General features: G+C 41.7%; 1 protein-coding gene across 2 annotated transcripts in view; it reads left to right on the plus strand.

Annotated features, from left to right (window-relative positions):
• Positions 1 to 3,467: 3,467 nt before the first annotated feature.
• The window catches only part of PFN2 (profilin 2), a 115,445-nt gene continuing 102,369 nt past the window's right edge, over positions 3,468 to 16,543 (plus strand). Inside the window, exon 1 of one of the 2 annotated variants that reach the window (XM_069213364.1) lies at positions 3,468 to 4,017. In XM_069213364.1, coding sequence (XP_069069465.1) covers positions 3,886 to 4,017 — 132 coding nt within the window. In that variant the 5' untranslated portion in view covers positions 3,468 to 3,885. The remainder of the gene's footprint in view (positions 4,018 to 16,543) is intronic. The other variant, XM_069213365.1, reaches the window with a different exon arrangement.

Consider the following 16,543-nt stretch of genomic DNA (forward strand, 5'->3'; position numbering starts at 1 on the left):
GTTCAGAAAAGGAACCGCACTATTAAATCTAAACTTGCTAAGCTGTGCCAAGACAAGTTTGAAAAGGCCAGATGTTTTTGCTCTACAATTCATATTGATTCTGAGATTAGTGATAATGAATCTCCCATAGTCAAAAGATCAACAGGAGAGAGACAGACAGTACCATCACGTGAATGGATTTATTAAGTTGCAGTGTCCGAAGAAGAGTTTGGTGACGATATAAGAAATTGCTGTCATTTCATTTTTTGAACAAGCACCAGAAGAAAAAACACATAGAATTCTTGTTAATTCCGATAAATTATTGAAACTAACATTTTGAACTTTGCAAGAAATCATTATTATTTTTTTTTAATCTAAGGATCCATTTGAAGAAAAGAGGCAGGAACCTATAAACTGAATTATTAAAATTAATTCCTGAATTGTTGTTTTTTGATTCCTGCCTTTTTGGATTCCTCTTGTTTTTCCTCTATAGAAGATGGCATACAGCAAAAGCTATCAAATGTTTGGTATAATCTCTTTGATAATATGATTAATAGTCTTACTTTGCTTGATGTTATGTCTCATTTCTCTGGTTGGATATGTATATCCTTCACACACTGAATCAACTACAATACATTACAAAGTAGAACATCTGACATTAACACATAGAGAATAGGTTTAGTGAAACTTTTGGTTTGCGGATTTCTTCCTTCCTTTGCAGTAGAAGGTGCAATGCACTACCAGTTGTTAGTATTTTTCATAAGCAAGCTGTTGCCCTGTCTGTCAGATTTCAATGCTTCGCTGGAAGTACTTCCTGTTTCTGAAGACTCTGGGAAGTGCATGACTTATTCTAAATATTTAAAGAGAATTGCACAACCTAACTTCGATACTACCCAAACTAAAAAGAATATAGCATATTTGTAGTTTGAGTAAAGAGGGACGTAAATTTGTTAAGAAATATAATGGGAGAAGAGTAAAAATTTCAAAAAATTGGAAAGAGGAGAGAGAAATCAGAGAACAGATCAGAGTTTAAGAGAAGTTTAGAAATTAACATTTGCATCCAAGATTAGTATTGGAGCATGAGAAAAAAAAAGGCTGAATTATGTATAGTGTGTCATAAACCTACAGAAATAAGTCAATGGAGTTTGCTGGAAAAGTGAGTGTGAAAGGAATCATGTTAATAGTAAGTTTCTAATTAATTAAGAGGCACGATTTAGAGGATTTTATTACATGTGTGGTAAAACAGCTTACTTTGATCACCCCCATATTTGTGTAGGGAGTTTCTACCTGGCTTTGGCATTCCTGAAAGTTTACCATGTTAATGAGATGGGTATTGCAGTTGTTTTGAAGAGAGTGAAACAAGGATTTGGGCAAACAGCATTAGATGTGTTGGGGCTATAATTCTATCTATTGGAGTGGCTCCGAATGATGTAAAAATTAGAAGATTACACTTGTATATCACATTGCTTTTTATAGTGCTGGTGCACTAGCCCAGATAAATGACTTAACTTATGCAATGGTTATGCAAAACTGCCTTGAGCTAGATAGCATTCTTGCAAAGGAGCAAGAAGTTGTCAGGGTTCTGACGGTGAGAGTGTGCTGCGCCTTCATCCCAGATAACAGTAAATGTATTAATGTATATGTCAATAACATCACTAATGTTTCTTGTGAAGTTAGAACTTTTGAAAAGTATGGCTTTTGAGAGTCAGTCGATTCATGGTTTGGTGAGAGTGGAAAGGGTTTTAGAAAGGTTGGTGAATGGTTTGAGGAGAGGACATGCTGCATGTTGTGTTAACTCCTATCATTATTGTGATAATTTGTGCAATTATGCTGTTCCTCTTCTATAACTTCCCTAAAAAACATAATTTCAAAATCAGGGTCAAATTGTGAGTGCAAAAAGAAGGTGATGACATTTAAGTGGAAAAGGAGCGAGATGGAGGATGCCAAAGGTCAAGTATATGATCAACTTAAGATGCTGGAAGAACCAAGATGTAAGAGACATAGGGGGTTATTACAACTTTGGAGGAGGTGTTAATCCGTCCCAAAAGTGACGGTAAAGTGACGGATATACCACCAGCCGTATTACGAGTCCATTATATCCTATGGAACTCGTAATACGGCTGGTGGTATATCCGTCACATTTGGGACGGATTAACACCTCCTCCAAAGTTGTAATAACCCCCATAGTGTGAGGCCAATTGTATTTGTAAATAGTTTGGGGGTTTTGGTGATGATGCAGTCATCAGAAAGGATAAAATGAAAACGTTTTGTCCATTTAAATAAAACTTTTCATTAATAATAGTGTGCAGAGCAACTATAAATGTGAACTTGAATTCACATTTATACTGACATGGTGCTATTAGACTTGAAAATAAATCATTGTGATGTGTTTAGTGTGCTTTCTAAGGTGGATGCCATACCATAATGTTCATTCTTTGTTTATATTCCCTGCTTGACACACTATGCAGCAAGATATGCACTGTATGCTTTGTTTGACAATATCGTTCTCAAAGAACTGCCTAACCTACTAAAATAGATATTTTGTAAATTTCTCCAAGGTTCTTCCTGCTACCACACTGTATTCCATTGATTCACGTGTCTGTTGTTTATGTAACCAGTTTGTTCTGACACCTCTGGACTATATTAGGTCAGAATGAGCTTGAGTCACTGTTCATTTAGTGGGCTAGCGGTAAAGGGATAGGATTGTGACGTTTTAAATGTGATTTAAGAGCAGTTACCATACCATGCTGACTTTTCAGAGTTTGTTCTTGACAATGCAAGAAAACGAAATATAAACCCCCGGATTTGGCAGGGAGACAGAAACCTGTTCGAGATCCTTACGGGGCTTCCAAGGGATGCTGCTCACTTTTTCGCTGCATATCTGAAAGTAAATCTATTTCTAGTTTTACCTTTTTGCTGCTCTATAATTGAGTCTTCCTTGCAAATGACGTAGTTTTTAAACGAGACTACCGCTGCATTTTTCCTAATTTATAAGTCGCACTTTAATAAACATTTGTGATTTTTCTAATGTACTTCCCCTGAGCTCCTTTTTTGAGTCGATCCTTTTCTTAATGACCGTATGTTTGAGTGATGATGGGAACATACTACCTAGTTAATTAGAGGTTCATACCGCCCCAAGCCACCCAATATCTGGGCGCGCCATTGTGATATAGATTTTTAAGGGGTACTGCGCGACTACTGATACAAATAATTACATAAAATTAACAAAAAAAATGTGTGTTCTGTCTCACAGTTGCGCCTCGGATGTAACAGAAAGACTGCCTAAAGCCGCTCAGGAATTTACTACGCGGGATTAACAGCTTTCGACCCGGTCTGGAGATAGGGTGAAGACGAGGGAAGTGTGGAAGGGGGAAGACTACTGAATATTTTCTGCTTCGCGAGTGCTCGGGTCTTTTGTTCAGTCTATCTTGCAGTTGAGGTTTAGCCAGACTAATTAGCTCGCCTCTACAGATAAACCTGGACTACCCACTCGAAGACCGTCCTGCTCGCGTGCAGTAGCCTCGCGGCGTCCTTAACACAGCCCCCTCCGTCATGCAGGCGCGGCACGGCCCACTCGTGGATTATCATGGCCGTTTATTGTCTACCTAACGGTTTCCCTTTGGAACTGCAGGATGTGCGCGCACGTGGAGGCGGTGATTAGTCTGTATCCCTCCGCCCTGGTTGGAGGTTGCGGTGGCAGGCGGAGGGATCTGGGAGAAAGGGGAGGGTGGGGGCTACTGAGCCGGGCAGTGCCCGATCCTTCCTGCCGGAGCCTAGACTGCTGCCGGACGTGCTGTCCCAACCGCTGACTGTGCCCGCAGCCCGCGTCGCCCCCACGTCAGCGCCGCAGGAGCCCGTCCGCCCCGGGATTCACAGGCCAGTCCCCAGCACCCTCTCCGCGGGAAGATGTCAGGCTGGCAGGGCTACGTGGATAACTTGATGGCAGACGGCAGCTGCCAGGAGGCCGCCATTGTGGGTTACGTGGACGCCAAATACGTATGGGCATCGACGCCCGGGGGCCTCTTCAAGGACATAACGGTTAGAAGGGAAGGGGGGGCGGCTAGCGATGCGCCGAATAACGGGCCTGCGGCAAGCAGCGCGCAGAATGTTCTGGAAGGTCTGAATGTGGCGGAGAAAGGGGGCAGGCATCCTGCGCACATCAGGAGTGGGGGATGTTTGACAGGGGGGGCGTTATAAAAGGAGGCCATGACTGTGCAGTGACAGGTGTCTGCGGTACAGTCTTCCATCTATGGGGATTTTCAGTCTGATCTAGTGTCCTCCTCTGCGCTTGCTTTCAGGAGGGGAAGAAGGGTTTACGTCGCTTTTACTGTATCCAGGGGCTGAGGAGAGTTTCTACCCCAAGGGGCGCTGGCCCCGTTGTTTCCCGTGCGCTGTAAGGCCGGTGTCGGATGCCCCAGCTATCCCCCACCTCCCCAAGACGCGCGGCGGCCCCCTGATTTGAACAACCCTTCCCCCTCCAGTGCCAGGAAGTGATTTACGTGGCTGGCGTAGGTGCGGTTCGTGAATGCCGGCGGTGGCCGCCGCAGCCTTCATGCACTGCTCCAAGGTGGTTCCAGGCTCTGCGGCCTCCGCGACTAACTGTGTAGCGGCCTGCCTCACTCAGCGTTATCTGGACGGCATCTCCCTACTGCTTCGAGACTGTGGGAGCAGAAGCAGAGGCCCGCCTTGGGGAGGCTCCGTTACGCGCCCCTCTGCTGCTTTCGTACCTAGTCATTGCTATCGCGTGCTGGGAGCACTGTATTTTTTTTTTTTTTATTGTGACCCATGATGATAATCCCATAGTTGCCTCATGGGCTGCCTAGTGACGGACATGAATGTGCTTCCCGGACGCCGTGAATAGTGCAACACTTATCCTCTTACTGGCCAGTTGTCAGAGCTCTGGAGATCATTTTTTCCTTCAGTGTCTCTTCCCGTCACTCGGTGCCTCGCACTGACTAAACTGTCACAATCTAACTGCAGTCAGGATGTCCACCTTGCTGGTCCTCTCAGGTCTCTTCAAAACATTGCTAGTGGATCTGGTTTATCAACTCGTCTTAACTCCCTACACACTACCACGTCACATTACTTCGTTCCAGTTTAGGATCACATGATGCCCTTTCAAGCTTTTGTTCTTTAGCTGCTGGCCTTCAAAACATGTCGCTTCCGTATTGGTCACTTCCGCGCTGGGAGGCCAGCATCATTTAAGTTGCTTCCTACTGTCCGCCGGAAATGAACGACACCACTTAGGTCCGACAGGTACGCTGTATCCCGGTTTTCCTTATTGCTGCCTTTCTTAGCCCTACAACACATCTCACTCGAATTCTCTAAAATGAGACTTACCACTTGATGTAATTTTTAGTGATTTAATTGCCTCTGTGTACAAACGCAGGATACTTTTTTTTAATGCAAGTTTCCCAAAGTTTACTGTAAAATCCGTATCGTGTTGTTAACAGTCAAGTTCTTTTCTTTTTCCTATAGAAACTTGCTACTTTTTTCCGCAATTAGCATCAATTGACGCCAGTTTACCACTAATTTAAGATGTACTAGGGACATTAAAGAGCAGCTTCGGTTGAATATTCTGTTGCAATACACCAGGGGCCAGATGTAGTAAAGGTTTTTACCCTTTCTGTGTCTATGGGAAAAAGTTTTCGGACATTTGGCCTCAGGTTCTTAACCCAGAGACAGCAGTTAACATGAGTCCGCCAAAAGTTTGTACCTGCTTCGAGGTTAGTGAGAACAGGCATTACCTCCCTTCGCTCCCAGTGCATGCAAAGACAGCTTTGAGTCGGTTTGCTTTGTTTGCACCCACTGAACTAGAGGGCTCCAACTCTGCGCATGGATGAACTTGCAAAACCAAGAAAAGGTTTAAAAGTGCAGGTGCGGGGAAGTTTTTTTTCTTTCGACCCCACTCGACTGACGGTTCCCAACTGGTCTCCAGATCGCTACAAAGTGATGTGCCATTGCCTTGTTCCAGGTCTGTTGTCAGCACAAGAAATGGCCCTAGCAATTCGATGAGAACTAATTCTATAGTGCCTCTTAATGAACAAAGACACCGCCTTAATGCCCCACCGTCCCTCTATTACTTTGGTTTTCTGGCTCTGTTGCACGCACGCTAATGCCTGCTGCTTGCATATCTACTCTGTCTGCTACAAGCTTAACCTTTTCGTGAACATCGTGCCCCACAACCGGTAATCCTTCGTCATTCACGTAGGCATCAGTCACCTCTATAGTACCTTTACAATCTCACTACCCAGCTATAAATATCAATGGAACTTCTAAAATCCTAAATCATGGTAACTACTTCCTGACTTACCCCTTATATCTTTGACGCAGACATTCTCTGCTATATTTAATACCACCTATTCCCAGTGCACTTTTGATCATGTCAAATCCTGTATAACCCCTGCCATATACCATAAGAATCTGCACGCCTGCAGGTGGTGGGAAGCTCCAACTTTGGACACCAGTCTTGAACAGAACTTGCCATCTTTGCCGCTCCCTTCACTTTAGATGCAACCAAATTGCGACCTTTCAAACCCTTACATACTGACCCCCCTCAACTATTATGTATCTGGTGCACTCTTGTGTCTTGTCTATCGCTTAATCATCAAATAGTCAATCCAGTGGTGGGGGCTGATCCTCCTCTCCAACTGCTACATTTCTTCCCCTTCACTATATTATACGTTGTCTCAGAGACGCTGCTTTATAACAGGGATACCCACAAACTCTGGATCTACATTATAAATTTTGTCCAGGCTCACCATTTCACAAGCACGTATCGCAGCCAGATCATTTCCACTTGCATACCCTGAAAGACGTGTCCATTATTATTATTACTATAGACATGTTTGCTGCATGCTGCTTTTTTTTTTTTTTTTTTTTTTTTTTTTAAACAGACTAAGCAATTCACTAAGTCAGTTTGATTCGTAGGGCTTTTACCTAGGGGCCCGAATTGGTCAGTGAGTTAATAAATTGAGGATGCCATAACCTATCCACCTTCTTTGTAATAATACTAAAGCACCTAGCACATCAACACTGGTCTCTTAGCCTCAGTGCTCTTAAGTAATAGGATGCACGAACAACATAAGCATAACAGTAATACTTACGTGAGGCAGCATATGTGTATTTTATTTTTATTTTTTTCGGTCCTGGCGAAGAAAGTTTCGTGTGTAGAGGTCGGAGCCGGCTTCGGTTTTGACCCTTTCGGCATTTGACTTCTTTGGCACAGCCCGTTTCTGCCATTGCTTTGATATCGTGTAATCTTCTCAGACAGATATTACTGTCTCGCAGTCGCCCTATTTGGGTGAATTGGTCTGTCTCCTAAGGGTGCTTCTATTTCACTGCATGAGGTGCATTGGATTCGGAATTTAGTACCGATTGCTCGGTGAAACAAGAATACATTTTATTTAAAAAAAAAAAAAAAAAAAAAAGCTTTCTTCTCCAGGATAGCACAATTTGCATTATTACAAAATTCTTACTTGAAGTATGTCTGTAAATGCTCTATAATAGTTGCCTTTCTTATTTTTGTGATGTTTCAGAAGTGTCTGCATTGTGTAAACGGAGTTAAACAAGCATTGGCATGCCAGCAGGCCTGGATTATGAATACTCGTGCCTTTTTGGATCACTGATGAGTTTAGATACTCACGCCCTCATACATGCACTTGATAACTCATGCATCCATTTATCCATCTGCTCACTCGTTCTTGCATTCATCCTGTGACACAACCACATTAAATGCACATGCTCACCAACATATACAAGCTAAAACAATACAAGTAGAAAAAAGAAAACCTGCTGCCTCCTAAACCTGGTGGGCATGTGCTTGCAATAACAAAGCTAAACCTAGCAGCAGGAGACCGTCTTGCAGATTTACTATAGTCTGTCGTTGTGTTAAAGTTCCAGCATGGGTACTACTTTTAGAACTAATGAGTTGACCGTATTGAAATGGTAAAACAATTATACACGTTGGACAACCACATTCCATAAGATTTCATTTTTAGAAAAAGTGGCCACATGGGATTATGTGCTTTGCAGTTAAGTGGCACACAAGCAACCTTCTGTTCCTACCTGCTATAGTACTGTCTTAAAAAAAAATTTAAAATATAAAGGTGAAACTAGAAAATAAGCACCATACAACAAGAAAATGCAAATTTGAAGGCCTGGCTAACCAGCAGTGATGCTGATGAACACTCCGTTTCAGGTGGATGTTACCATGATCACAAAATGCTGCCATTCTCTGGAAAGGGAGCCAATGACTGATATGTACTGGACCGTTACCCCATACATTATCATTTATGAATGCAAACGGAGTGTAAATGGTACTCAGACATACCAATGGCAGAACAGAGCTAACCCACCGTCCCGCCATATATTTTTTTTGCATATATATTTATGTGGAGTATATATTTAATCATTTAATTTTTTTGTTACAAGATAACGGGCATAGAGCTAAGAAGACTCTTACAAGAACTTTCCAATGCAGACCATCTACCCTAAGCGTTTGTCAGAGGCAGGAACCAATATCAAAATCCTTCCTTGCAAAGTTAATGACATTTCATGTAACAGAATCTATCAGTAGGCTTTAATACAGAGAACAATCCACACTTAAATGACTTGATTTTGACGTTTGATTTTCACAATCAATATATCATGCCTAGTGCCTTTATCATAACCTTTTATAAACTGATCAGGCCTATAGTCATGATCATTGGAGGAAATCTCTTTATCCACTGTTTGTCACACTGGGTCATCAACACTAAAACCCTTGCCAAGTAATCTGGGATGTCAACTAAAAAATATCTACCTGAATTCTTTAACATACAATAATAAAAATCCACATTTAAATGCCTACTGAATTTAATATGTATGCTTTTCACAATAAATGTCACCTAATGCCTTTTATCATAACATTTCATAATAACAAATCAGGTCAGTAGCCGTGATCATTGGCTTGCCTTACGCTCAACTCAATCCTACTATAAAGAGTATATTAGCTTTGCCACAAAGTGTGAAACAATCAGTCTTTTTAGTGAAAGCCCATAAATGTGCCCCAATCAAATCTTATACTACAGGGGACCAACGTATGGGTGGAGCCTAATCCCTTCTCTCAGTAGGACTCTGCAAGCTTGTTTTTTTTTTTTTTAAATTGATCACATAAGGTTAAAGTGTATTCTCAAGCCAGTGCTAAAAAGTAATGTAGATTAGAATAGTACAGGCTTCCCATACTTCTACCAAACACAAAACTACACTCTGAAGTGAAAAGTCAGTGATGGAAGGGGAGGGTGTTGGGACTGAAGTACATTACTCATGACTGCCCTCCCCCATCTGTGCTGCTGACAGAGTAGACCAAACACTGTTAACTATCTAGTTATCTAGGACACTTCAGTATGGCTACAATGCCAAGTGAGTGCCCCTCAAAGTTCAAGCTCATCCAGCTTATACTGCTGCTGGCTCAGGAAGTTGGATAAACAAACAAAACTGGACCTTTGTGGAGGGGACATTTTTTTTGTTCTGTGTGAGGCACACGACGTTGACTGCCCAATCTAAACTGGTACTCCTGGTTACCAAAGTGGGGTGTGTCTGTCACTCCCCGGAGTACTTCTGAAAGTCCTTTTTTCAAGGGGCCTGGGGGGGGGGGGTTTAAATAAAGTGTGACTGGTAACGGCATTTACTGCATGAGGGCAATGAGAATAGCCTTCCCATGTCTTTATTTGTACACATTCTGGACAGTTGGTTTTTCTACGCTAGCTCTATGGCTGACAAAAATAGAGGCCAGTTGTTTACACCCCACCTACAGATGTAGGGACAAGGTTTTGAAGTGGAGGCGAACATTTGTGAACATTGAATCAATGATTCTTGAAATGTAATGTGAAAGGAAAATATGTAAGTTTACTTACTTTTGCTCACCTGTTATTTAAATTTCCCTGCACAAAATGTATGCAAACACACCAGTGTGAGAAGTTTTGAAGGACAAACATGTTTGCATGGCAATGGTGTTAATTTAAGCCCTATTTTTATTCTCTAGTTATTTTTTGTTTTCAGTTTTTTTCTACTTGTGTAGGCATTCATTTTTTTAGTAGTAGCATGTTTTTTATGTGGCACCTAATCCCACACACGTGCCATTTCTAAGAGCTGTAAATAAATAATCGTATTTCATAATTTATTGCAGTTATTTCACCGACTGACTAATGAAAGTTTGAGTATCCGTTGCCATGATATGAACCTCCGACTTTAGAATGATTGCATTATTTTAATGTCAAGAAACGACCTCAGTTACCTTGCTTGTGTATTGCAAGCTTGAAGGGGGATTCAAGAGGTGGAATACTACCAGAGGCAAAGAGCCTGACAATTGCATGCCCTTTCCTGTCTTTAAATACTGACCCATTTTTGCTAAAGTAATCCGTTTGTATTGGCTTTCATTTTTTAAAGCAGCCAGGTTTTGGCAATGCCAAAAGGTCTGGCTTTAATGATGCAGTGCATGGAAGCAACACTTGTGCATCTATTTGCTTGTTCTTTGCTTTTCCAGCCATATATTTGCTGGTGATGCCTAAATGTTTCCTTGCCATTCCATACCATGCATATTTGACAGTACGTGGCCAACTGTTGGGCACTGAAATGGCAGTATACTGGTTTCTTTTGAGTTTTGCCATACGTAAATCGCCGTTTTATCCACATCTTCTAGACCGCCTTTCATAATATATTTCCCCGGAAGATCTGTTTTTTTGACAATTACATGTCAGTCTACATCACTTTAACAGGGATTGATGTTCACCGCGACATCAACATTGCCCAAACCTCACATTTAAGTACAATAGCAATTTTGTGCACCCTCTTTATAACATGTATTTGCTGGCTCTTGGTATTTAAGTTTCAGTACATATTTTGCATCTCCTTAATATTCCTGTATGTCTGCTGTTCAAACTATCACCCTCAAATACCAGTGAGCCAAGCACTGCATTTCAACAGCCATGGCGAAAATCGTGTTACTGAGCTGCAGTTTGGTACGTTTTTATTAGGGATTGATGACTGTAGTTTGCAATCAGCTGCTTGATTTCGTGGTGGGATTTAAGTATTGAATTTGAATCAAGTGTAGGCGAGGGTTGGTTGCTAATTAGAAACCATTGGCTTAGTGCTAAATGTGCACTAGCGTGTTAAATACACAATCTTACTCTGATCTTGGTGTGTGTGTGTGGGGGGGGGGGTGTTTTTCTTTTTTTTAAGAACGGAGGGTTCAAAATCGTACTTGCATATTTTAAATTGTTATACTATTTTGGAAAACGTCGTTGGGATCCGTTTGGTGTCGTTGGTGCCGTCCGTGATGTCAAGGTCACCTATAAAGGCACCACCTGCCGCATGTACGTCAGTTCTTTTCCTTCCTCGTTAAGTGCAGGTCAGAGCTACCCTCTGTCTCTTTTGTAAGGCCTTTTTCTACTTTTTGTCGATTCTGAAGTCTGTGCGAGATGACTTTGAGAAACAGAGTTCAAGCAGTGTGGTGCATGTCATTGTGCCACGTCAGTGACGGACCCCCATCAGGTGTGTCTCTGGTGCCTCACCAGAGACCATGACTCAGTTGTGTTCCGATTGCCTGGTCATGGCTCTGAAATCTTTGAGAGAGTGGTCTCTAAAGCTCATGGCGGGCCGGCAGTCGACTTCAGTTGGCACAACTCCTAGGAGGTCATGGTCCTGATTTGAGGAGGAGATTGCAGGACCCTTCCAGGAGCCTTAACTCCACTTTTTCGCACTCTACGTCCTACTGGCACTCTGGGAATAGGCACTAAAAGAAGTCCAAGAAGACTCCGACGTTGCCATGAGCCATATCAGGAACGTTGACGTTCTAGACACTGTTCCACAGGAATCGATGCCAGGGCAGAATTTCGAGGACACCCCTCCTTTTCCGGGTGCCGGAGCAACCTCAGCTCTGAGGTTTACAATGCCATGCACCTTGTACTTGAGTGGGGTAACCCAACTGGCGTGCCTTCAGGCCCTGCAGGATCGGCAGGAGCCCCATCGGATTCCACGCCGGCAGCTTCGGCGCCGTTGAGGACTACTGGATCTGGAACGACGCTGAGTCCGCACAGTTGGCCTCTTCCCGCATTGTTCCCGATGTCGACGCTCTGCTGGTGCCCACCGGTGGTGCGAGCCCCATCCTCATTCCGGATGATCCGGAGCAGGAACAATGTCGTAAGACGCTGATTCAGACTTCGGTGCTGTTAGTGCGTCTGACCTTTTAATAAGTAAACTTACAAGAGGACGCAAATAGATCAATGAACCTTTTGACTCGCAGTTAGGATATTCTTACCATAGCTCCAGTACATAATCAGTAACCAGTACACAATGTCCTGAATAACCACACCTTTTAGTCATATTTATTTTCCTATATTAACAATGCTAATGTCATGTAGATTAATCCCAAAATCAAATGAAACACATACAGAAACAATACTGGCTGTCCAAAGCGGCAGAAGAAACGCAGTCTAATCAAAGCTTGAACTACAACACATGCTAATGGTATGGTGCAAATCAATAACCAATTCAACTGCGTCATAGTGATTACATACATTCAAATTCAGCTGAGAAATTCATCAAGCCTTTTCCGTATTAGCATAATTTCTTTAGTGAGGATCCTTAATTAACACCAGATTAGCATCCGCATGTTGGGCTTAATGCAAAACAATTTAGTAACACAAATTTGGAAAAATATCTAACTATGGCTCTGTCAAAACAGTGCAGTTGGAATCTAGAAAGAAAAAACGGATATGCATAGTAGTCAACAGTCTAATTTATAATACCTATCCTCCATGTGAATCAGCAAGCAGAGCCAATCTTCGTCCTCAGGACATCAGTCGATCAGCAAGGCATTAGGATTCAGCATCAAAATTTAGAAAATGCAAAGTCTTCAAGCATTGAAGTTAAGCACATCTCTTGTTAGGACGCACAAGAAAAATTGACCTTTCGGCCAGCAAGAAAATGGACAATAACTGTGTCTTCTCTCAGTGTAGTGTTTTTATATCAAAACTAGTAAAACTACTTCCCAAATCCCCATTGGTTGATTAATCGCATGTTTACACTTTGTCCAATAAAAATAAAATTCCAAATCTATGAATTCTACCATTACCCAGTTCAAGTCGTTGATTGGTTGTCCTGCAATGTCCTCATCATCCGATTTGTACGGTAACAATATTGTTGCAGCTTGCACTCCAGCCAGTATCTCCATTGTTCTCTTCTTGAGAAAGTCTGTCTTATACACATTACACACAAAATGTTACATTAGCAAGAACAGAATCTTCTAGCAGTCGGTTCTTAGGAGAAACTTCAGTTATAAACACATTTAAACAATGGAAAATCGCTGTTAAACTCTCTAGGACAGCCGTTTATTAAACGTTTAAGAAATACAGTTTTGACATGAGGCCTTGCAGGTTGGCCAAGACAATTGCTAACATAAGGCTCACAATCAATAATACTAGGACATAATGCATAACCCTTAATATGACCTATTACTACATCAGTCAAACATATATTTGACATTTCACAATATTAAACTACTAGTAAGTACACCATGTGAACATTGACAGCGACTCTTCGTAATCACATTTTCAAATGCGTGCCTTATTTTTCTACATTATATTTTCTACACAAAGCCATTATTCAGAATACATGAACGCTCAATAATTCTTTTATTAATACACCTGCGCTGGCAATCCCTCCTCTGATGACTAAATGTGTCATCACACTGCCACTCACAAATTTTTGCATCAGCAAAAATTCTGTCAATTCAACCTCCTCATGCTTATGTTTCCTTTTGAATTTTCCCTATACAATTTTTCCCTTTTTATTTTCTTCCCTCCTCTGATTATTCTTTTACCTCTTCAATTTAATCCTTTTGCATAATCTACACAATCCCCATATTCCAGTTAGGCACACCACAATACTTAATATCCCCTGCAAGATTTTCAATAGTAACCTATTCCAAATGTTGCTGAGCCAATTTCCCACTGAAGCAAAACCTTTTCCCAAACACCTGTTTCTTTCAAGTCTTTCAAATCAGCACTTTCATTAGTCAGATTAGTAATTAAGCCTCTGATTTCTCTACTATTATCAGGAATACACGAACAACAATGCCTAGAATTAATTATTCTACAGAGCACCTTTCTTCGCTGAAATAATGTCTAATGCAAGACGATTCTGAAGAGTCACAGCTCTATCAGCAGCTAACTCAGTATCTATCCAGGAGTATGGCCCCTGAAAAATTTGTCAGCATGTTATCCACAGTAGTAGACAACTTTTGAATCTTTATCAAATTCAGAATGACTCCCACTGAAGGAATCACTGCTCCAGTTATATCTCCCACTATACCAGAAGAGGATTCCCTCCTCTGTCTCATATGATGTAATTCAGTCACTTTCAGAGACTTCTTCAAATCATCCATTTGACAAATCTTTGTAAAAACTATTGCCAAATAACATGTACCATACCATCCTCTTGGAAGACTGTAATAAGCATTAAGACCACAAATATATAATACATTCTGAGAATCGCTGGGTCCTGTCCATTCAACATAAATGTCCATTTTCTGTGAAACAAAAACACATGCTTACATTCACTTGTTCCCACAAATGAAGTGTCAGTGCGTGATTTAGGCCTGTATATACAAAGTTTCCGTACGTGTTGCACATCTAAAGCTAATTTCCCTTGCGTTTTAATTGCACTATAAGCATAATCATTCCTTCAAGACCTTTTCTCTAAGCCTTTTTCTAAATTCTTCAATGCCTTTCTCATGTCTTCTGTGTGATCTAAGAAGCTTTTCTCTAAAGGTGTAAGCAAGCATGTCAGATTATTCCTGTGCGCATAAACTGTGCCAAACGTCAATGTAGGTTCAAAGAAACTCTAACTATTACTGTATCATTATGCCTGGCTACTCTACGCCAATACCTAAATATAAGGTCAAATGCAAAACACCTTTTTATAGTTTGAATAAAAGTACTGAATGTACTCCTGGTTATAAAATCTAGTTAGCAGCAGACTACAACTTATTCCATAGGTTAATGGCAAGCTGTGATATGTAACTCCTTCCTCAACTGATGAAGGAATCTACATACACACAGTTCCATGCATCCATTGTCTCAACATACTCAATAAGCAATAGAAGACATTAGAAGAAAGTTCTCCTTGCGCATTAGTATCCTCATTCAAATATTTCTCATCTAACCTAAACCTCTATTGCTGTTAGTGCAGTAGTTGTATCAAAAGCAGAAGTATGGTTGGCTTCATTCTTATCAAAAACAGACATACCCACCAACACCACCACAAACCATATCCCACACATAATCGCCAAACCAATACTTGTATATTTACAGCGCCTAGTATTCCTACTCTGCTGGCTAATGTTACCTATGACCTGTAAAGAATCGGAAAGCAGAAGATGATTTAGGAAAAATGCAGCAAAAAAATAAATCGAAAACAATTCTTCTTTCAGCAATTATTTACAGCCTTCCGTCTTACTTCCAGGATCCCTTGTCAAAATCGGTAAGCAGCTTGTCAAAATCAGATTTCAAAAATCAAATCAGGTTATCAATGTCTCTGCCGGTTACTTCCAACAGTCTCCTTTTCTCAAAACATTTCTCTCAGATTGTTTCAACAGTTCAGTTCATCAGCTTCCTTCCAGTGCCAAAATACTGACCCGGAATGTCTCTATCAAGGCAAAAATTCTTGATGCCACTCGTAGATGCTTATCCCATTCAGGACCTGTGTATCTTCTACTTGCTATTCTCTTTCTTTTCAACTTTCGATTATCATTCAATTCTCCTTCACTTAGATCTTCTCTCCTTGTTGTATCTAGTTCTTTGTCGATGTTGCCTCAACAACCACTTCCTTTTCCCTTTCTAATTGCAACTCTGGCCACTTATCTCCTTTCAGTGGACCTTTTTTGTCAGTGTTCTCTTCAGTCGATCTTGAACCTTCTCCTTGTTCTGCAGTGTTTTCTCTTGACGGACCTGCAATCAGTTCAGGAGGAGCCAGATCACAATAGCTTTGATCCACCTCAACTCCTTTCCCCTCTGGGTCTGGCAATTGCTCTGTTTGTCTCTCCAGATCGCTGGCTGATCGCCGCCTTCTGGGAAAGCCCTCCTCTGACTAGGCTTTCCTGCTGCCTCAGTTGAGATAGGCTCTCCATCAACCTCCTGGATGTCTTCTCCTTAGTCTCTAGCAGGAGTGACTGAACCGTCCTTAGCGGGCTCAGATCTTGTCTCAGTTCCCCTTTGTTTTCTTTCTGGCCCGAGACTTGTTTCACTGTTGTTGGTCCTCTCAACAACTCTTCCTCATGATCAAGTGGACATGAATCGAGTTCGGAATTCCAGCACACTTCACAGCTATGGTAGTTGTCAGAATTACCTGACATGGTCCCTTCCAAAGAGGCTCCAAACACGTTTTCCTCACGTGTTTCCAGACCACAACCCAGTCTCCAGCTCTCAGATTGTGCCCTGGGTCATGGATCAGTGGCAATGTAGTGTCTTCCACCTGCTGAGAGAAAGAGCAAACCACATCAGCCAGAGCTTTTCAGTAGTCAAAC

This window comes from Pleurodeles waltl, chromosome 11, assembly GCF_031143425.1.
Source record: "Pleurodeles waltl isolate 20211129_DDA chromosome 11, aPleWal1.hap1.20221129, whole genome shotgun sequence".
Taxonomy (NCBI): domain Eukaryota; kingdom Metazoa; phylum Chordata; class Amphibia; order Caudata; family Salamandridae; genus Pleurodeles; species Pleurodeles waltl.